Here is a 23,095-nt window from a genome sequence, read left to right as displayed (position 1 = left end):
TGGCCCACTTTATTCCTTTAATGGGATTGCCTTCTGTTGCAATTCTGGCCAAGGAGTTTCTCGAAAACATTGTTCAAATACACTGATTTCCCTCTGTATTGGTCTCTGACCGAGGTAGTCAATTCATTTCACATTTTTGGAAGAAATGTTGTCAATTGGCGCAAATCGATGTGAGGTTATCGACCAGTCACCATCCCCAGACCGATGGTCAAACGGAGAGGACCAACCAGACTCTTGAACAGTACCTGCGTTGTATGTTACACCAGACTGAAAGTAATTGGAAGGACATTCTATGGATCTCCGAATATGCATACAATAACTCTGTACATTCTGGAACTGGACAAAGCCCCTTTTATACCATATACGGGCACCACCCTCGAAGCTCAGAACTTGACTCGCCTCAACACTTAGAAATGCCCGCAGTAAACCGTCTGCACGCTACTATTACACAAGCCTTTAAGGAAGTAACTGAACATTTGAAACATGCGAAAGAAAAGTACAAGAAAAACGCTGATCAGCATCGAAGTGATGGTCCACAATACCAAATTGGGGATCAAGTTTGGTTGGTCACAAAACACATACCTCTAAAAGGAAAGCGGACCTTTAACCCTAGATATTTGGGACCTTACCTTATTAAGGCCATTATCAACCCGGTGGCCGTCAAATTGTAATTACCTGCTAGTATGCGAATTCCCCCCGTCTTCCATGTGTCACTTCTAAAGCCAGTACAACCTGGGACAAGACTAACAAAGCCACCTGACCTCGTCCTTATAGACGGGTAACCCGAATTTGAAGTGAAAAGTATCCTGGACTCCAAAATGTTTAAATCAAGACTTTTTTATTTAATCGACTGGAAAGGTTACGGACCACAAGAACGGTCATGGGAACCTAGTGACCACGTTCATGCACCTAGGTTGGTGAGAAGATTCCACCAGAATTTCCCAGACAAACCAAGGCCAAGGGGAGGAACGACTTTAGGAGGGGCCTTGGGGGGGGAGTTCTGTCATGATGCCTAACCCCGGGCATCCAGACCAAGTCCATCAACCCCGGAAGCAGGCATCATGTTACCTGGAGCAAACCCAGCAACCCCTGTTAGGGGCTATCTGGGTACAGTCCTGGCGCCTGTGGCACCAGGCTCATATGGGACATCAGTCCTGGCGCCATAGGCGCCAGGCTCAATGTTAAAACGTACCTGATGCAGACCATGCTGCAAGGGATCCAAGCATCCAAGCCCATGTGAGGCTTGAAGGGACTATTTTATCTTAGGGACTATTTTGTTACTCGGTGTGGCTGTGGAGGAATACTTACCTGGGACTACTTTGAAGGCTATTTAAACCACGCCCGAAGAGCAGCACATGCTTTGCGTTATTCTGCATCCAGCAGCGTAACGCTCACTGTGTCTGCAGTCAGCATCCAGCATCCTGCTACGCCCGCCTCGAGTCCAGAGTGCCTAGAAAGAAGGGAAAGAAGAAGAAAGGTTAGAACAAGAACTTTACTGGATTTCTTACCTGATTTCGAATTCAGCGCATCTTTGAACCAGAAACAGACTTCATTTTAAACGCGTTGCATCGCCAGCAGCAGCGCTATGCCATACTCACCGTTCCTCGCAGCATCTCTACGATCCGGTGCTGTCTCTATCACCTGGTTGCCGCATTCCAGCGCCTAAGGGGGACAAGAAAACAACAAGGTGAGCCAAGGGAACAAACAAGGACAATCTCTTGCCACCATATGCTTACCTGATTTTACCACAGGAGGTATTATCCACCAGCACGCCAAATCTTCCTACGCTGCACCTGCAAGAAAAGAGAAAGCAGCGAGTTAAACCTTGGCATCATTTACCGGACAGTGTTACAAAACACAGACGCCCGCAGTCTGCCACAAGGCGATCATCTTTTGGCTCTAAGCTGCAAAAGAAACAAGGAATTGGACAAGAGTGATTAATCGAACATTTTGAACTCATTAGAACTATATACTTACAGCCTTTCGCCCGGAGGTTTGGAGCCAAGATTTGTCCAGAACTCTTCCAATATCCTCAAGCCAGTGAAGTAACTGGCCATCAACGCGCCCCTGCATTCTTCGCAGGATGGAGAGCTCATCATACAAAACTATAAGGTGAGCTTTATGAAAGGGAATGTCAGAAGTGATAAGTGGGGACGCAGTGAGGTTTTCATACTCAAATCCACGGGTGGCTAATTCCCTTTCCCTGTCTTTAGCAGACTACTTCTACTGGTCAAGCAGACGAAGCTAGGTGGGCCAGTCCAGTCAGTCATCTCTGCACTACGCATCACGTTGTTGGGGACCGTAGCTGTCCAGTTCCGCTCGACACCCCTGTGGGAGCCAGGTGAGCGTAACACCCTTAGGCCATTTGCATTAGAATGAGGCAGCAGAATTAAGAGAATTGTGTAAACCCTTGGGGGTGCACTCTAAAAGTACAGGGTCATCTGCGTAACCAAGCCTTTGTAATCGGGTCAAACCAAGTCCTGCAGTGTAGGAGTTGTCAGAGGTAAGAGCTTCCTCTAAGTCTGCTAGGTACAGATTAAACTAATTTTCTAAGTGGGTGAGTGCCAACATGTTGTCTATAGTGGAGTTCCCTTTGGGGAAACCAGTTTGATTGAAAGGTAGGATGTTTTTGTTTTGTTTTCTACCCACATAGTGAGCTCCTCGAGCAGTACTGTGTTGCATGAATATTTTGGATGGGGCATCCAGCATGGCGAGAATGCTCTAGTTTTTGGGATCTGAACGTTGGCCTTTCTTTTTCAACGAAACTATAATGCTCTCAGTCCACCTCTTTGGTAGAGAACCCATGACGCTGATAGCAGAGAAAAGATGCATCAAAATAACAGCCCAAAGCTTAGGATTGTTTCTCAGTACGGCATTAAAAATTCCATCAGGTCCTGGTGCTCTGGAGCTTTTTGATCTCATGTATGTCATTATGGACATATCTATGATACCATTTCCCATGAAAAAGTGTGTACCTCTGGTGATTCACTGGGCCAACTCCAATAGATTTACTAATAAACATTTCCCAATGAGATGTAGAGGCACCATCTATTAATTTATTACAGTTTGTGCTATTAACTATATTCCAAAAATCTTGCATATTATTGGAGCTAGTAGCTTACATAACACATACAATATCACATATTTTCTGGCATGCAATCTTAACATTAAACTACTAATCCAATTTCATTATCAACACACCACACATTTACACTTTAAAAAGTAAACACTATTGGCATTTGTAGTGCTTGATTTTATTTTTAGTCTACCAACCCTATGATTATGTTAAGGCCTTTCAAACAGCCTCACTTCTTGCATTTCAGGGATGGACACTGCGACTGAGTCACAAGGTTTGGACCAGGAAGAGGGGGCAGAAAGACCTAGGTGCCGGGGAAGACCACCTGCAAAGTCATGTCATCCTTTAGCCATCCAATGGATGACCCCAAAGGGCCTCTTCCCACTTCCCATAACGCCTAGGCATGTGTTGCATAATGGGACCCTCAACAACTGAGAAATATTCTTGAGACTGCAGGGCACACAATGTCACGGCACAAGCACAATGTGGGGACAAATGGTATTGTGATCCCACAAGCTGAAGCTTCACCAATGCATAAAACCTTGCAGGTCACAATCGCAGTCAGCTGAGGGGACCTTTAGAGTCATCGAAACAATAAGTCAGATTTACGACAGTAGAGGTAAGTCCAGGGATCCACAAGGACAGAGACATACATTGCCTGACATAGGCAGCGCCACGTTGCTGTCAGTCAGTCGGCATGACAGGATCTCCTGACTCCAAGATGGCAGTCTGCATATTTATACCCTTGATCCGTTGCCCAGAAAGATGCACAAGCACATGCACATTAGAAGGGAGAAGATCAATCAGGCCACAGCCAATCAAATTATGTGGCCCATTACCCCACTCAAGTTTCCTGTTCACCAATCCAGGGCCCAATTACTGCAGGAGGAGGAACATAAAAATAATGAGACATGAGCCAAATTGTGGGAGTTTGGAGGCAGGCGATGAGAAAGAGAGAAGAGGAGCAGGAGTCAGGAGAGGAACGATTACAAGGAGGGGGAGTGAAGGAGGAAGGAGATAGGTGGAAGGAGGAGGAAGAAGACAAGAGAGCCAGAACAGGTTGCTGTGGGTGTAGGGAGAGCAGGAGGAAGCAAGGAGAAGCACATCAAGGGAGTGTAGAGTGGGACAAACAGATATTGGAGGAAGGCATATATCAGAAAGGAGAGAGAGGAGATGATAGGTGGAGCCAGTTGAGCTTACAGTGGAAGATGGCAACCAAGCATATATTATTGGGAACCAGGTTAACCTGGGTCTACAAACTGGTGGAGCCTACGCCTAAATGCCCCTCAACAACAAGCAAAAGTGAGCTTTGCCGGTGGCACAAGACCAGATCTGGTGGCATTGGATAGTCCAACAATACTAAAACACTTGACCAACAATTTGGAGCCATCTACTGCTGACCCGAAAGCTCCCTCGATTGCGCTGGACCAGAAGATGTCCCCTAATGTTGAGCCCGGGTGAAGTACAAGAGAGATTGTGCCCTTGGTGGGGGGATATGATGAAAACAGCCTGACAATCTTTCTATTGCAGACAGAGAAGAAATTGTCAGCTTCCAGACAATCCTCTAAATCGTTCTACACAGCAAATAACTTTCAGGTGCGAAGAGCTGACCTATGAATTGTGCTTACTTGTTATGGAGCTTGGGCCTCATTCCAAGTTTGGCGGTATTTTGGTGGTAAACCTGATGAAATAACACCAAACGAAATTACCTTTACTGCCACTTGGTCCTGCGGATTTACAGCAGGATTACAAGTGGTGGTAGGCAACGTAAGTCCCTATTTTTTGGCATCCTTAGGACTCCATGAGGATTTCAGCAGAATTACTGCCGGTGGTAAATTCGCCTAAGGTAAATCTGCCTGTAGTAATTCCGCCTGAGGTAATTCTGACGATTTTGCTGTTTTTTGGCAGTAACGTAGAGGAACTAACTCCAGCATTTTGCTGGAGGAAAATACTCCACCTTACTAACAAAGTCCAAGTACCATAAAAAATCACTCAACTCATGAAACAGACCGCTGATGTGGTCACTATGCACCATGACTCTGCTACCACACAGCCCAAGATGCACACCCCACATCACCCAGCCATAGCTCTCTCTTCTCTTTATCCAGCGCCCACTCCCAGACTTAAAGGTGCCTTCCTTAATGTGCGATCTCTAGGAGCTCACGCCATAAACACATACAACCCACTCCTTGACCAACAGCTAGACTTCCTAGTGGTCACTGAAACCTGGCTTCACCAAGCATCTGTCCCTCTGCTAGCCTTGGCCATCCCCCAAGATTACACTATACTCAGGGCTGACCGTCAAGACACAATAGGAGGAGTAGTTATTATAGCCAAAACCACTTTACAGATCAGATCTTGCCCACTAGACACTAGCTGGTTACGAACCTCTACTCAAACTCACCACTGGCCCCAAAACCACAACTAACCTTCTCATTATCTACAGAGCTACTAACAACGCCAAACACTCGGAATCAGATATCCCGCTCCTCATCACCTCCCACCTCAAACCTAATACCAAATCTATCATATTAGGCGACATCAATCTGGGCTTCAATGACAAACTGGACAATAAAGCCAGTGCATTCTACTTGGCCCTCCACGAAAGGCACCTTACCCAACATGACAATTCACCTATTCGCTCTAAGGGAAGAATACTGTATTGGATCCTGACATTAAACGTCAGCCTAACAATTGAATCCATCACAGGAATCAATTGGTCGGACCACTATCTAATACGTTTTAATATAATGACACTAAGGGCCCGATTCACAGAGCGTTTTCTTATGGGATTGTGCCATTATAAAACAATTCTGTGAATCAGGCCCTAAGTACTCAGGGTGCACCTCCACCCACACCCTGCCCCATTCCAGTGAGAAATACCTGCAATCTCACAGTAGACTGTCTCATCCCCATTCTAATGGAATCCCTCAAGGCTTAGCTGCCCTGAATCACCAACCCTGCAAGTGTTGCCTCAATCTACCACAACTGCCTTAAGTCCACCATTGATGGAGCAGCACCACTCATGACTAAAATACCCCGTACTGCCAAGCGAACCAACCTTTGGTTTAACAAAGAGCTGACGGTACTCCAGCGCTCCAAAACAGCCCTGAACACCTACACTGTCATAGCCCACAAAGCTAACTCGCTAAACACCTGCATAAACAATGCTTCGTCCAACTCCAAAGAACTATTCTCCATACTCAGAGAATTGGAAGCAACCATCCCATCCACCATCCGCATTAACTCTAGTAAAGCTTGGTGCATGACCATCCAGAACGCACTAGACTGCAAAATCCTCACACTCCAACACAAAATATTAGCTAAAAGAAATCTTTTGGCCAGCAAAAGCATACCACTCCTAGCACCTGATGCAGACACAGAAAGAATAGCCACTCAGTTCAAATTCTCCACGGTCTCCCAAGACCAGGTCCTAAATACCATTTCCACTTTAAAACCATCCAATTTTAAAGGCAATAGTTTCCCTTGGCATCTAGTCAAACTTTGTGCGCCCACGCTAACACCCATTATCACCAACTTCATCAATGCTTCCTTCACCACCAATTCTGTCCCCGCCAGTATCAAAGAAGCATGAATCACCCCACTCCTCAAAAAAACCATCTCTGGACCTCACCATATCCACCAACTACCGTACGATAACCACTGTGCCCTTTCTGCTAAAAATAGTTGACACAATAGCCTACTCTAAAGTCCAAAACTATCTAGAAAGCAACCATCTGCTAGGAGCCAGACAATCTGGCTTCAGGCCCAATCATAGCACAGAAATGGCTCTATTAGACCTTAAAATCCTGATGGACTCCATAAGAGACCTGGGGAACCTGTGCATCCTCCTCTTACTCAACCTTTCTGACGCTTTCGACTTGGTGGACCATGACGAGCTATATAACGCGTTATCAGAAAATTTCAACTTCTGCACAGAAGCCACCCTTTGGGTCAAATCTTTTCTAGTGGAACATACTATCTATTGCCAAGGAGGCCGCCGATCCGATTCCATCACCCTTAGGGGTCCCCCAAGGCTCATGCCTTTCACTCACCCTGTACAATGCATATACAAAACTCCTATTTGCAGCCCTTGATGCCATGGGAGTCATATACACAAACTTCGCTGACAACACCCAGATCCTCATTCCTATCACGGGAAACCATGTACTAGGCACAACCGCCATAAACAAGGTGTATGCCATTATCCAAAATTGGATGGCTACCAACAGTTTGTGTCTTAACGATGAAAAAATTCTAACCTCACGATGACCAAACATGTCAGTGCCCTCTCATTCTCTACTGCCTAAACGGCTAAACTTATCGCACTCAGTCGCCAATTTCTGACCCCACAAAACTGCCTCACCTTAGCTCGAGGCCACATATTATTGAAATTAGACTACTGCAACATTCTCTTTCTACGAACCACAAGCATGAACTTGTCCAAATTACAACTGTTGCAAAACAAAGCCTTAGGGGCAGACATTGGCTCAATTAGAAACAACCATATTTCCCACATTAGGAGGGAAGTACACTGGTTACCCATCCAAGCCAGAATCCTTTTCAAAACGCTTTGCGTCACCCACAAATGCATCACCAAGGTTGCCCCCCTTACCTCAACAATTCTATTGCCAAAAAAGGTTCACTAGAGCACTTATATGAGACTCCAGCACTCATTTATTCGTCCCAAGTTTCAAGAGCTCTAGGGCAGGGGGAGTAAGCTTTCCAGTAGCAGCACACAGGATCTAGAACTCCCTCCCCACCCACATTAGAAACGAGCCCTCCCACCAGCTGCAACTGTCCTAATATATCTTGAATATAACATTGCCTACACTATAACTATGAAATGTTTTACCTTCTTGTACAACCCACATATAACCCAAATGCAAATATCTGTATTGTAACCAATCTACTGCTAACTCTGCCTGTAATGCAATGCAACTACCCTGTAACCAGATAAGTAAGTTTTCTGTAACCTGCGCCGTGATACCCACGGGTTTGGGCGTATAACTAATGCTATAAATAAATAAAAAATAAATAGCTTTTCTCAAAATGTTGCAAAAAACCCTATCAAAGACAGCACCAGAGCCCAGTGAACACTATTTGCACTTAGTTCTCCTTCCCTCTTCACCTTTATGGATATGTCTCTATCCTTGGTTCTCACTTTTACTCCTTCTCAGTTTAGTGTCCGTACAGCAAACCTTGTTTTCTTACCCAAATCCCAAAATCCATGAAAAGGGCTGCCCACATCCATTTACCCATTCCCTTATGGCCATTGTCCTATGAGAATCTGCACTAACCGGAAACAAAACATCACTGGAAAATCATGCAATATCCCAAGAATACCCAACAACCCAACTTAAAACCCGTACAGGGACCCTGAAAATAGGCCCTGCAAGTCCAACCACAGAGCGGCTTGAAAAGGACTGCCCCGTCTGAAATAAATCAACATACCCTCACCAGCCAGGAACCACCCACCGATAACCTCAGACACTCATTCCTACCATTATGTTCACTTTCCAACACAACTACACCCCTCGATCAATTTGGTCCAGCTGCACACATACCTATATCGCTCATAAAACACCCCAACAGCCTGGTAGAACGCAGCTATACCCCACGAAAAAATCAGCCTGGTGGCACACATATTCTCTTACACATGCCTCACAGCAGCAAGAATGCAGACTCAGAGACCACCCTCACATCCACTGCACCACAACTAACATTAGAATGCAGTGAAACCCGCCCTGGCTGCTCACATACAAAGTGCACCCAAGCACTATATGCTACACTACTCTTTCAACTGATAGGGACCACGGTCCCTGAGGGCGTTCAACCCACAACGCTTTGAGATCATACTAATAGTACATGAAATGCTATACAAATGCACTATAATATAACATAACACTTCATGCCTGTGTCTTGAGTCCTCCGCTAACCTCTTTTACTGCCAATGCCTGTATGCATAAGGGAAAGAGAAATAAAACGCAAAAGTGGATTGTGTTGATGAACAGTGAATTAGGTCAACACCAAAAAAAAGCTGGTGTACTAAAGAAATTAACACAGTGAAATACCATGAAACTGAAAACAACATTTGTACAAACATTTACAAATTCATGTGTAAGCACTCACCAGCTAATGCCTGTTCATAAGGTGAGTTAGCTCCAGCCAGTCCTATTATGTAACGCATATCATAAGACATCACAAACAGGAAATCACAGGCCTTAGCAATTGCACTATAATTGTAGCACCTTGTCAAATCAGCAGTTGGCGACCACGTCCCATCAAAAGATACCTGGCAAGAAAAACAGATTTTAAAAAGCAGGTTTCCGTACATCAGAAGCAAACCACGTTGTATCGGTAGATGACAATGCATTACTTACCGTAAAAGCATTTCTGATGGTTGTATCTGCTTAGATTCACATGCTGTGCATAGGTCCGACATCCAGTGGTCACTGCGGAGTATTGCATTTTGTTTTTCGTAGTCGAAAAGGGACGTCGACAAGGCGTGTCTGAAATACTATCCCTATAGTGACGTGTGTTGTACCCACAATCCCTCACGCGTCGAGGTCCCTCTGTTTGTATTTTTCTGCCCTGAGGGAGTCTTCTAGACGTGAGTGAGTACAGAAAAGAGAGATATAAAAGGAAGTCTATGTTCCTCCCCATCCGAGCGGGGAGGAAGGGTGGGCGCATGTGAATCTAAGCAGATACAACCATCAGAAATGCTTTTACGGTAAGTAATGCATTGTCTTCTGATGCTTGTTTATCTGCTTAGAATCACATGCTGTGCACTAGCGAGCAGTACCCGGAGTTGGCGGTGGGTTATGAGAAGGAACAGTAGAGAAAAGATGTTTTAATACTGCCTGACCCACCTGGGAGTCATATCTCGAGTGTGCATCTAGACAGTAGTGTTTTGTAAAGGTGTGCACAGAACTCCAGGTAGCCGCTTTGCAGATGGACTCAAGGGGAACATTTGCAATGAATGCTATGGACGCCCCTGTGCCTCGAGTAGAGTGTGCTCTAGGCTTAAAGGGCAGTTCTCTCTTAGCAAGAGTATAGCAGAGAGTGATGCATTGAACAATCCATCTAGAAATAGTGGACTTTGAAACTGGATCCCCTTCTCTTCCTGCTGCCACCGAGACGAAGAACTGATTAGTCTTCCTCAGTGGTCTCGTTCTTTCCATGTAGAACATGACCGCTCTGCGCACATCTAGTGTGTGTAGAGTTTTTTCTCCCAAGTTGGAAGGATTTTGAAAGAACGTTGGCAGTTCTATAGACTGGTTTACGTGGAATTTCGATATGAACTTCGGAGCAAACCTTGGGTGCGTGCCTAGAACCACCTTATCTCTGTGAACTGTAACGAAGGGGTTTAGAACAGAAAGAGCCTGTAGTTCACTTACCCTCCTGATGGAGGTGATAGCTATTAAAAAAGCAGTCTTAAGAGTGAGGTCTTTAAAAGATGCTTTGTGCATGGGTTCGAAAGGTGAGCCCATGAGTCTGGTAAGTACCACGTTAAGGTCCCATCCGGGAGCTGGGTCCGCTATCGGGGGTGTATTCTCTTTATTCCCTCCCTGAAGGCCTTTATAACAGGGATCTTCCACCACGACACCTTGAGTTGGGAAGTGGTGTATGCAGAAAGTGCCGCTAGGTGGACTTTAATGGAATTGAACACTAGACCTGAATCCAACAAGTGGGTCAAGTATAGAACAATATGTGTGGGAGAGCAGTCAATCGGGTTGATGCTTTTTCCTCTGCACCAGCTGACAAATCTCCTCCACTTGCTAGAGTAGCAGTGGCGAGTGTTAGGTTTTCTGGCTTCCCTGAGGATGTCCATGCATCTCTGCGGGAGCTGTTGATGTCCGAATTCTATGATCTCAGGAGCCAAGCTGCTAAGTTCATGTTCTGGGGGCATGGATGCAGAGTCCTGCCCTTGTCTTGTGACAGCATGTTGTACGGGCAGGGGAGTTTCACTGGGGGTGATAGAGACATCTCCATCAAGTGAGCGAACCATGGCTGTCGGGCCCACTTTGGGGCCACCAGTATCATGGTTACTTGTTCCTGGTTGAGAAGGGGAGTCGGGGGAAAAGCGTAAACAAATTTCCGTGACCATTTCATCGACAGACCGTTCCCCTTGGATTGGTTCTGGGGGTACCTGGAGGCGTAACTTGGGCATTGTGAGTTCTCCAGGGTTGCGAACAGGTCTATTTCTGGGAATCCCCATTGTGTGAAGACGTCGAAGACGATGTCTTCGTGCAGCTGCCATTCGTACTCTTCGGACAGGGGGAAATCTCTGCTGAGTTTGTCTGCCAGCAGATTGAGTTCCCCTGGTACATGTTCTGACAGTAGGAACATGTTTTGTTTGAGAGCCCACTTCCATATATTTTGGGCCAGTTTGGACAGTCCTGGAGAGTGGGTGCCCCCCTGCTTGTTGATGTAGTACATGGCTGTGGTGCTGTTTGTAAGGACCAACACAGTTTTGCCTTTTAGGTGTTCCTGGAAGGCTTTTAGCGCCTTGAACACAGCTAGTAGCTCCAGTAGATTTATGTGTTTGGATGCTACTTTCGGAGTCCACACTCCGTGAGCAGTCTGATGGGATAGGTGAGCCCCCCATCCTGTTAGGGATGCGTCTGTGGTTAGAATGGCTTCCGCCGCGGGTGTGGCAAAGGGTTTCCCTTTTTCCAGGTTTTCCTTTGTCCACCATCGTAGCGAGAGAACCAAGGCCTGCGAGACCAACACTGGATCGTCCCATAATCCGCTGGTTTGACACCACTGGCTGTTGAGCCACTCTTGCATAGGCACGCGTGAGGTACCAAATAAATACACGACGCCATCATGCCTAGCAAGCGCATTGCTTTGCGTACCGTCACCTCTCGACCGGTCACATATTGAGGGATCTGAAACAGCATGTTTTGGACCCTCTCGTTGGAGGGGAAGACGAGGCCGTCCTTTGTTTGAATTAGAGCCCCTAGGAATTGTTTGATTTGGCTGGGGTCTAGGCTGGACTTCTTTTCGTTGATGGAGAAGCCCAACTGGAACAAAAGGTCTACAGTCTTTTGGGTATTGGAGAAGCATGTTTCGTAAGAATCCCCTGTTATGAGCCAGTCGTCGAGGTAAGGGTAATCTGGGATGGACAACCTGCGCAGGTGGGCCGCTGCCACTGCCAGTACCTTCGTGAATACCCTTGGTGCTGATGCTATGCCAAAGGGTAGCACTCTGAACTGATAGTGTTTGCCCTCTATCATAAACCTGAGGTATCTTCTGTGCGCTGGCAACATTAAAATATGAAAGTATGCATCTTTCATGTCCAATGTTGTCATGTAATCTCCCTGTGATAGCAGTGGGATCACTTCCTGTAAGGTCACCATACGAAACTTCTGGGGTTTGATAAACTTGTTCGCTGGGCGCAGATCTAATACAGGGCGCATGGTTAGATCCTTTTTGGGTACAAGGAAGTACACTGAATAAATACCTTCCGTTACCTGAGATAGAGGCACAACCCCTATGGCTCCTTTTTCCAGCAGTTGTTGTACTTCTTGGAGAAGGATGGCAAGGTGTTCCGGTGTCATGCGTCGTCCCCTCGGGGGTCTGTATGTTGGGGAACTGTTGAATTCGATGCAGTATCCGTGGGCTACGGTGGAAAGTACCCAGCGGTCTGACGTTATTCCCTCCCATGCTGGAAGAAAGGATGTTATCCGGCCCCCGACCGGTGTTGCATGGGAGGGGATGCGAATCTTCGCGTCACTTGGTGTTGTTGGGGGCTTGGGAGCCTCTGGGGGTGGACCCCCGCCCTCTCCCTTTGCCCCTGCGCTGTCCTCTTTGGCTGTACTGCCCACTATTGGTCTGGTAACTGGTGGCAGGGTACTGTTGCTGCTGATTCTGCTGTTGGCCACGAAAAAAGCGTTTGTTGCCATAGCCGCGTCTGGTAGTGGGCTTAGAGATCTGGTCAAGAGTCTTGATAGTATCGAACTCTTTTTTAGCCATTTCCAGAGCCTCATCCACCGCCTTCACGAAGAGGTTTGAGTCTTCAACAGGTTTATTTATTAAAGACGCCTGTGTGTCCGGTTTGAACCCTGAGTTGCGCAGCCATACATGGCGTTTAAGGAGTATTCCCTGAACCAGGGAACGTCCCGCTGTCTCAGCAGCATCCAGAGAGTTCTTTACAATACTCTGGTTGACCTGGGTTCCTTCGCCAATAGTTGAAAGCAGGCGTGTACGTAATGGTTCCGGCGCTTCTTCGGCGTCCTTGCGCAGTTTGGCCCACTGCGCGTCCGCGTAGCTAGCTAACAAAGAATTGTTGTTCGTAATTCTTGCCGAAAAGGCAGCAGAGGATGTGACTCTTTTAGCAAGGGCATATAACCTCTTGCCCTCCTTGTCAGGTGGTGCCTCACTGGTGGACAGCGGCACCCCTGCCCTCTTCCTTGTATTAGTTACTACAAGGGAATCCGGAATGGAATGTCCCCTGATGTACAGCGGGTCTGAGGGTGAAGGAGTGAAAAGTTTTTCAATCCTTGGATTGACTCCTCTGATTAGTGCGGGTGTGGATAGCGAAGGGATGATTCTTCTCTTCACTGAAGCGAGGAGGGGAATGGTCTGGCTGACTGGGGGTTTCTCCTTAATTACTCTTTCCACAAAGTCTATTTCCGGAGAGATCTCCCCAGTGTCCAGTTCGAAATGCGCTGCTGCTCTGCGCAACAGGGCATTGAATGTGGGCTGATCATCAATGGGAGACGTGTTTCTAACAGGTGAATTGTCAGGAGGATTTAGGTTCAGGACATCAGTGTCCGAATATACTGATGGGGATTGCCAGGGATGAGAAGGTCCTTCTTCTGGATTTTCTCCGAAGCCTTCTCCTACCATGTCTGGGCTGTCTTCTAGACCTTCCTCTTGGTTCTGTCCTTCATCATTGTCCACAAAATCATCCTCCTCTTCTAAGTATTGTTCCTCACCAGTGAGGTCATACACATTATGGAAGTCTAAGGGTGTGTCCTGCCTCGGGTATTTGGCCCTGGGGTCCTCCTGAGGCCCTTCTCTTGTTCTCTTGGGAGTGGGAGGGTTCTGGGTGTTCATAAACCTCTCCATTCTCTCCATGCAGAGATGGAGCCTTTCCATGGTTTCATGGGGTACCCCTGAGCGGTCAAGCGGGGGAAAATTAGTGTTATCTTGCTGAAAACGGCTCGCCCTCTCCCACAACGTTGAGGAAAGTGTCCCGTCGCCCTCCGAAAAGCCTTCTGGTATGCTGGGGGTCCCCCCGACTGAAGGGGGTAGTCCCTGTTTTTCTTCGGGCTTTTTCAGCGTGTCTTTCGACCTTTGCGTAGCGCTCGACGTGTCTTCCGGCATACGCTTCTGGGCGTCGGCCACAACGATCCTCGCCAAGCTCTCTGTGACTCGTTTGTCAGCGGAGGGCTGTGGTTTCGACGTTACGGGTGTCGAACGTTCTACGGCGGCGTGCGCTCTCTGCTGGTGCGCGCCGGCCGATGGTTAGGGGGCGGCGCCCTTATTTGCCGAAAGCCCAGTCGCTGGTCGCTGCTGCGGTTGCGAGAGGGGCTTCGATCCCGAACGGTCCGAGGAGGCCGCCGGTGTAACCTGCATCTCCTTGGGCGCTGATGCTTTCTTCGTCTTCGACGAAGAAGAGCTATGGGTTGTGTGTTTATGTGTTGTATTGTGTGCATCAGTGTCGCCGGGGTGTTCATCCCCATAAGCAGGGCATGAGCCGAGCCCGTCGGGGCCGGAGACAGACGACGAAGAGCGCGAGCGCTCTTTAGAGGGGTGTACGACTTCCGTAGCGGAGGTCGTGTTATCACGTTCCTCGTCACTGTCGGTGGTAGCAGCGGCGGGTGAAGACCCAGCCTTCGACATAGCGTAGGCCGGCCACCTCTTGACCCTACGGTCTTTTAGAGTCTTTGGCTTTAGAAGCCGACAAGCCGAGCAACCCTCCTCTACGTGATCGAGGGGCAAGCAGCGGTTACACCGTGAATGCTTGTCCTTCCAAGTAAACTTGCCCTTACAAAGTGGGCAAAACCTAAAGGGTGTCCTCTCCATAGCCGAGGCAATAAACCGTGATAACTACCCCAAGGGAAAGGAAGGGGAAAAGGAAAGGCATTCTCAGAAAAAGAATCAGAGATGTCCCACGACCCCACTCTCCCTACTGTATTTGGCCTGCGAGGCCAGGCCACGTGTTCGTCAACGCCGAAGGATCTCCTCCGCTCGTCCCCTCTGTCGAAGATCTTGCTCGGCGGAGACAGCTTCACAACTGCGTCGAGGGAGGGATCGATATATTAAATCTTTAAACAGGAAAAAACGACCAAAGGTCGAGGAGATGGAATCTGCAATGTCTATCGAAGAGCTCCGCGTAAAGGCGCCCAGTAGCTGGGCGGAGAAAAACAATCTGAGGGACCTCGACGCGTGAGGGATTGTGGGTACAACACACGTCACTATAGGGATAGTATTTCAAACACGCCTTGTCGACGTCCCTTTTCGACTACGAAAAACAAAATGCAATACTCCGCAGTGACCACTGGATGTCGGACCTATGCACAGCATGTGATTCTAAGCAGATTAACAAGCATCAGAAACATGTTTATAGATCTGTATTTAGAAGAAGTATTTATTTTCTTTTTCTATTTCTTTATGTCTACCTTTGGTGTAATTAAAGTGTCTAAATGAAAATCTATAAATACATACAAAAGTTAAAACATATGAATAAGTAAATTATTAAAAACTGTTTAAACATTTCTAATTGATTCAGATTTCAAATAACTAGCACAACTAGAAACACTTTAATTACTCATAAATTCATATCCTGTTACCTACCTTGCTATCTATTCCTTACATAATGTAGCTTCCGTCACTCTCCATGTCTTTCTTATAGCAGAGACCAAGTCCATTGCTGAGGAATTCATGCAAACAACTTATACCAAGTTAAATATTGAACAATTGGGGAGTTTCTAAATAATCGCTGAACTAAATCAGGACATTGACTGACTAAACCTTTTCTTTCACACCCAACATTTGTTGAGGATACTAGTGTTGCCAAAAAGGTTGAGAACACAATTTTATGGGACACAACAGTGAGAATAATATATAGGAACTTGTGAGCAGTAACTACATAGTGAACAAGGTAAAGATCCAGGACAATGAAAAGCCCAGCAAAGGTACCAGGCACAGGACCACAGCAGATAAAAAAGCGATTTTTTAAATGACAGGTCCAGATTCTTTCTGAATCGGTTAAATAGTCACAAGGGATACTCAAAGGTTTGCCGGTCTCAACCATAGAAAAGCAACCAAGGTTTTGCAAGTGTGTGTAAAAAAACAAGGCTGATTAAAATGTGAAGGAAGGGGAAGAAGCATAGGAAGAGGTTGAAGATGAGCTAGAAAAGTGGGCCCACGGCAAGGAAGACACAGTATGATGCACCTGAGTGTTGTATACAGGTGTAAAATGTCAGAGTAATACTTATCGTTTACTCCAGTTTGCAATAAACCATTATATTGGAAGACTGTGCGAGAGTTACGTGAACACTGCTTACACACGCCTGGACATCAGCACTGGGGCATATCAGGCATGTCTACCAAAATACTTGGATATTCAAGAGTACAGTTTGAGTTCCAGGGGATCATGGCAAAGGGAAAGCTTTGAAGAAGGGATGGGTGTGCCTATGTAACAATGTGCACTGCCTGGCCCCAAGTGTGTGAGTGGGAGTGACTCAGGTGGCTGCACCCCACCATCCGACACATGATGTAGGGCCCTAGGGTAGAACGGGTAGGATGCCCTGGTCCCCCCACAGCACTGGGCCAGGGGAACACCACATTAAGCCATACGATGTGGGCATGTCCACCACAACTCTTGTCCATGAGGATCTGCTGAAAGTGCATACTGACAATGAGCAGTCAAAGTTTATTGACCTTGGCCTTTGGCATGATATCTTTTGCAAAGACGCAGCAACATGTCATAGTGATGTAGACCCTTTTTTGGACTTGCTTACTCCCCATCATGAATTCTACATAGGCGTTCTCAGGTGACTGCCTGGAATTAAACATTTCAAGATGGCAGCCGGGCCTGTTAAAGGATTGGTCTGCGTAGTTAGGACAAAGTAAAGGAATTGTTAAACACATCTGTTTCCCTTCAATCCTTAAGCCTAACCAATAACAGACAATGACAAATTATCTGACACAGGCACACCTTATAGGAAGAAGCCCAGCCCCGAGGAGGAAACTAAGTCCTATGAAACCCAGGCAAATATGCAGATAGTGTGGTTGTTTTGAATTGTAAAGTAAGTGGCAGAGAGGAGGAGTAGGAGGCGAAAAAAGACTTAAGGTACAGAAGGAGTTGTCTAAAAGCAGAAGGAATTGAGGGTGCAGGAGGAAGAGGACATGCAGAAAGAGGAGTGGGGTCACGCGGGGCAAACCGCTGGGAAAATCAAGCGAAGTAACCATCAGTAAAGGAGCCCAATGAGGGGATAGGCCAGGTCAAGGATAGTAAAAAATCCAATTATCTTTATTATTCACATATTAAATCACATAACACATAGTGCTGAATCCATAATAAAACAGTATAAAAACAAACAATAAATATTCAATATATACAGGTAAAGTGCATGACAACCGAATATTCACCCTGCAGTACAAGATGGGAACAGCATGCGAACAAACCCGCATCTACTGTGCAGGAGGTGAAAAGCAGATAAGAAGAAGAAAAAGAGAGGGGAGGAGGAACTTATAAAAGACAAAAGGGTCTCCTAAGGGGTCCTATTATTATCCCCAGTCTAAAAGTACATGCACAGTCCAAAAAATTAATTCTAAGTATAGCTAGAATAGTTCAATCGATTTTAGATAAACAATAAGAAAATGCTAAGTGCAAAGTTACAATAGCTCTCCAGCCTAATGTTCTGGAGTGGCATAATTCATAGAAAAATTTAATTTGAAAAATGTCAGACAGGCTAGCAGTGCAAAAATGATGAAAATGCACCCTACAGCACTTGTCACCATTTCGACCTAGATAGTCAACCACCGGTACCTACTGTAATATCCACCGTTCTCATATGCTACACTGGTATCACTAAATGGGTAGTTTTAACGACCTAAAAGTAGAAAAAGAGAGAGATGGATTGACAGTCATCTTCCTCAGGACAGGACAGAAATGGTTATAAACTATTAGAACAGCAACGTATTTATACAGTCAATGGATGGACATCTTGATATTCTTCCCTGTGTCCTCCCATTACATCAATCTTCTTCTGTATGTATAAATAGGGGCACTTATCAGTCTTCTACAACTTTCTTCCAGCATTTATTACGATGGCGGCAGCAGACTCTGTTTTCTTCTCGGAGGAACAATTAGTTGCAGCGATTCAGGTACCTTCTTTCTTTGACAATATAGATGCGATTCAAGGAGCTGGTGATAACTCCAATATCAAAAAACTGAAAGGAGCAGGAAAACTCTAACCTCTGGACCAGAGTATTATAATGTCATCAATAAACAGAAAAAATATGTCCAGAGAAAGAAATATTTATAGTGCTGTATCAAAATGTATCTAAAGTGATACAAAATTGAAAAAATGATGACTAAATCACAAATTATTAAACACTAATCACTTAAACATAGCAAAACAGCAGCTACAATATGCCTAAAATAGGCTAAAACATCATCACACATACTTGCCATTCATGGTGCAACATTCAAACACAACTCATCATACAGTGACAAACATCCAAAATGCTAAAAGACAAGAAAACCATACTAAAAACATATGGGGAAAAGGAATTCATGACTGTTCCCCACAATGACAAACATTATTATCATGTTCACAAGCAATAGAATCAATTGACAAACAATCTATTGTCAGGGTGGATCAAACAAGAACAAAGCACAAAGATCGTATCCCTGTAAAATGTATTTCGACCGGTTTCGACATATAGTGGTGGTTGACACAACATCTTCCTCAGGAGGTAGATGCTACCATTCTGTAAAAAAGCACACACAAACATGGCTATAAGGTAATACATGAAGAACCTAAGTCGTAGCCGACTGTCTGCCAAGTGGATTTAAAAAGAAAACAAGGCTGCTGAAGGCAGCCTCAGTTATTTAAAACACAACAGTTGGGCGCCGTATATACCATAATGAAAATAGGCAAATAGGAGTCCCAATCAAACAGCTGTGAATACCAGAGCCAAGGGTCAGTGACTCCCATAAGAGAAACCGTGCATAGTGGAAAAGAGCCTTCAGAGCCTAACCGAAACTGAAACAAATAAAATTATATATATATATATATATATATATATATATATATATATATATATTACAAAAGGATGTCAGGAAAAAGATACGGGTAGGCAGATAAACATTACCTCCAACTTTAACTAAGACTTGCCCAAGCACTCACGACCATTTACTAAGTTTAAAAAATGTTCTTTTATTTATCAAAAGTAGTGCAAAACATCACAAAAAGCATACATGGCAATACCTGGTCAGACCAGGTATAAGGCAGCACTCACCCCAACGGGTGGAAAAACGCCACGCGTTCCGCTCGACTCACAAGTTTCCTCAGGCTTGTAGTTGTTCCCAACTGGTGTATTCTCGTGTTTATATTGACTCACAGGCCATGTCATGTGCTCCTCCCAACTGCTACTCGCGTGTCACATGATTAGCAGTTTAAATTTTACTAAAAAAGAACTCTATGGTTCAGCATGTCTGCAAATACGCCATCTTGGAGTGTCTATGGTCTAATAAACCGTGAATATAAGTGTATGGAATTCAAATGCTAGTAAATTGTTTTAAATATAGACTAGTGCGCGCAGACAGCAGGAACAGGGGGAGTCAAACATTCCATGCCTAAGCGAGGATAAATTGTACCAACTTAATTATGAGATCTCACGCTAGTGCGCAATTACAGTATTTGTTGACTCACCACGCGAGAAGCATTCTCCGCGGTGTGGCAAACAATCCGCATGAAGGGGTGAGTGCAGTAAAAACAGATGCAGAGGCTGCAACCCAATTTCAACGATGCCCGCCTGCACAATGCATAGAGAGAAGGGAACCCACATGGATATAACAAGTGTATCTCAATACAAATTGGGTTGGAAGCAGTGCATGTTGGACCTGCTAGTCCCCAACTCACCAAAAAAGTGCAAGTGCATATTTTGGAGAAAGGTGCGATGTTGAGAAGAGCTACAAGTGCCTCTCATCCCATATGGAATAGTTCAGTACTATGGTTGAAAAAATCTGTACATTTGTAAAGTGCTAGTGCAAAATTGAGGTAGCATAGTTTGGACTATTTGGACAAGTGTCCAAATGAATACCTAGATCTAAAAAATTGCTAATCTGAGAGTACTGTGACTAAACCAAAAATGTACGTAGAGAGTTCTCTCTCTATAGGGATGCCCAGTACATCTCTGTACACTATCTCCCTATCTCCCAACATTGTGCAAACGGCATGCTAAAACTGAGCAGTGACTCCCTGAAAGATCTATTATTAAATGTTTAAATTAATGAACATCCCACTTGCCATGTAAAGTGACATGTGCAGTTGGTTCATTCATAAAGTGCAAAGTGATACATATGTATATAAATTCATAGAAACATGACTAAAAGAAATATAAAGTCAGTGCAAGTTAACCCAGCACAGAGTCAGTCTAAAATAATATCCATATATACTATTCACATCAGAAACTAACCTAAAACACTTTGATATCGGTTTCCTTAATATAAAGTGTGCAGATGGAAAAGATGACTCAGATGGCAAATGTTGCACTGAAATGTGGAATAACAAAATGGCTGATGTAAATATCTCATAGCATATAATTAGTCATATAAAAAGACATACAGCTCAGAGTCCACATTTAGACCATTAGGTTTTAAGGTGTCAAACCTACAGATTAGCTTTGCTTCTAGTTGGCGCAACTTGAGTTTCCTATTGCCCAACCTTTTGTGTTGTGGTATATGTGCTAAACCCACAAAACTCATCTCTGATGTATTCTTATTGTGTTTTTAGCCAAAGTGTAGCGCCAAAGGGTATGTCTGATCTTCATTTTTTATGGCTCTGTAGTGTTGCAGAATACACAGTTTAAGTGGGCCAATATTAGATCCTATATAGTGTAACCCACAGCTGCATGTAATTGCATAAACCACAAACTTTGTAAAACAAGTTATTTTATGCTTGTAATTCCATTGTTTCCCATTGGCACTGGTTGGAGAGTTTTTCGAGACATAGTTGCACATTTTGCATTTACCACATTTTTTTAAACCCACATGTACATGTTTGTTTGGGAACCAGCTCGATGAAGGGACATCGGTTATTACAGTGCTCGGTGGCAGTATATTTTTCAAAGTTGGAGCTTTGCGAAGAGTTACACTGGGTCTCTGCTCCAATACTTTACAAAGGTCTCTATCTGTAGTTAATATGTTCCAATGTCTGTGCATGATGGCTCTGATGTTTTTGGCTTGCTGATTGTAGCCTGTAATGAATCTTATCGTTTCATTTTTTGGTTCAGAATGTGGTTTAAAGAGATCTCTTCTAGATTGTTTTTCAGCTTTAATGAAAAATTCCGTCACTGTGCTTTTCAAATATCTTCTGTTCACAAATCTGATACCAATATTTTTGGCTTCTTTTTGGAAATCTGCCTCATTGTTACATACTCTTTTCGCCCTCAGGAATTTTCCATAGGGTATAGATTTTTTAAGAGCTGTAGGGTGGTGACTGCGAGCATGGAGCGTGGAGTTGGAGCTAGTATCTTTCCTATACAGGGTGGTAATTAGTTGGTTTTGGTCAATTTGTAAAAAGACATCCAAAAATACCAATGACTTTTTACTGATGGTGCTTGTTAGCTTCAAATTTAATACATTGGAGTTTAGAATGGTGATGTACTTCTCTAATTATTTTTCAGTTCCATCCCATATTAGGAACAGGTCATTGATAAATCGATGCCACATCACTATGTGTTTGGTGAACTCTTCCAGCTCCTCACTCCATGCCACTGTCGTTTCCCACCAACCCATATAAAGATTAGCGTAAGTGGGCGCCATACAAGACCCCATTGCTGTGCCCTGGGTTTGTCTATAGATTGCATCATTATAGAGGAAAAAATTGTGTTCCAGGCAGAATTTCAACATTTCCAGCAACATCTTATTGTGCTGGCGATAGCTCACAGATCTGCCGTCCATAAAGTGACGGCATGCATTCAAACCATGTTGGTGCTGTATAGACGTGTAAAGGGACACTACGTACAAGGAGACAAGAAAATAATTAGGCTCCCAGTTGATCTCACTTAATTTTAACAGGAGGTCTGATGTGTCCCGAATATATGAATTTAGGCTTAGCACAAATGGCTGGAGGAAATGATCAAGAAATGTAGAGGTGTTTTCCAGGAGACTATTGGGCGTATTATTAACCCTTAATAAATCCTCCAGGACGCCCAATAGTATAGTATCTTCAACTGGCAATCTCCTGGAAAACACCTCTAAATAGACCGTGAATATAAGTGTATGGAATTCAAATGCTAGTAAATTGTTTTAAATATAGACTAGTGCACGCAGACAGCAGGAACAGGGGGAGTCAAACTTCCATGCCTAAGCGAGGATAAATTGTACCAACTTAATTACGAGATCTCGCGCTAGTGCGCAATTACAATATTTGTTGCCTCACTGCCAGTGTAAAATACTGTGCCTGAAGACAACTTTAACACTGACCTGATGACCACTTTTTGCCAACAAGGTGAGACAATTAAAGCCATTTTTCTTAAAAATTGGAGGATTCTCAACTCCACCGATCTCAATTTAGAGAAACCCTTATTTGCGTTAAAAAAAGAAAATATTTAGGGCAGAAAATCACGCGGGCCAACAGCCTCCCTTTCCAGACTAACCAGGTCAGAGATATCAACCTTAATCAGGTGAAAGGCCACTACCCGTGCACCTCGTGTGCAGCTTGTAAATTCTCTAAAAAAATGACAGACGTTTCCTACAATGGCAGGACTTGGGTACTACGTACATTTACTACTTGTAGAAGTAAGAACGTAATTTATGCTATCCAG

At 44.8% G+C, this 23,095-nt stretch overlaps 1 protein-coding gene across 2 annotated transcripts in view; it reads right to left on the bottom strand.

Annotated features, from left to right (window-relative positions):
* LOC138540931 (di-N-acetylchitobiase-like) overlaps positions 1-23,095 on the bottom strand; it is a 477,580-nt gene that overhangs the window by 307,463 nt on the left and 147,022 nt on the right. For both annotated transcript variants that reach the window (XM_069641718.1, XM_069641719.1), the window contains exon 4: positions 9,209-9,371. In XM_069641718.1, coding sequence (XP_069497819.1) covers positions 9,209-9,371 — 163 coding nt within the window. The remainder of the gene's footprint in view (positions 1-9,208; positions 9,372-23,095) is intronic.

The sequence above is a fragment of the Ambystoma mexicanum genome, chromosome 1q (genome assembly GCF_040938575.1).
Source record: "Ambystoma mexicanum isolate Mex_15411 chromosome 1q, UKY_AmexF1_1, whole genome shotgun sequence".
In the NCBI taxonomy this organism is placed as follows: Eukaryota; Metazoa; Chordata; class Amphibia; order Caudata; family Ambystomatidae; genus Ambystoma; species Ambystoma mexicanum.
This window is presented reverse-complemented; position numbering and strand designations above follow the sequence as displayed.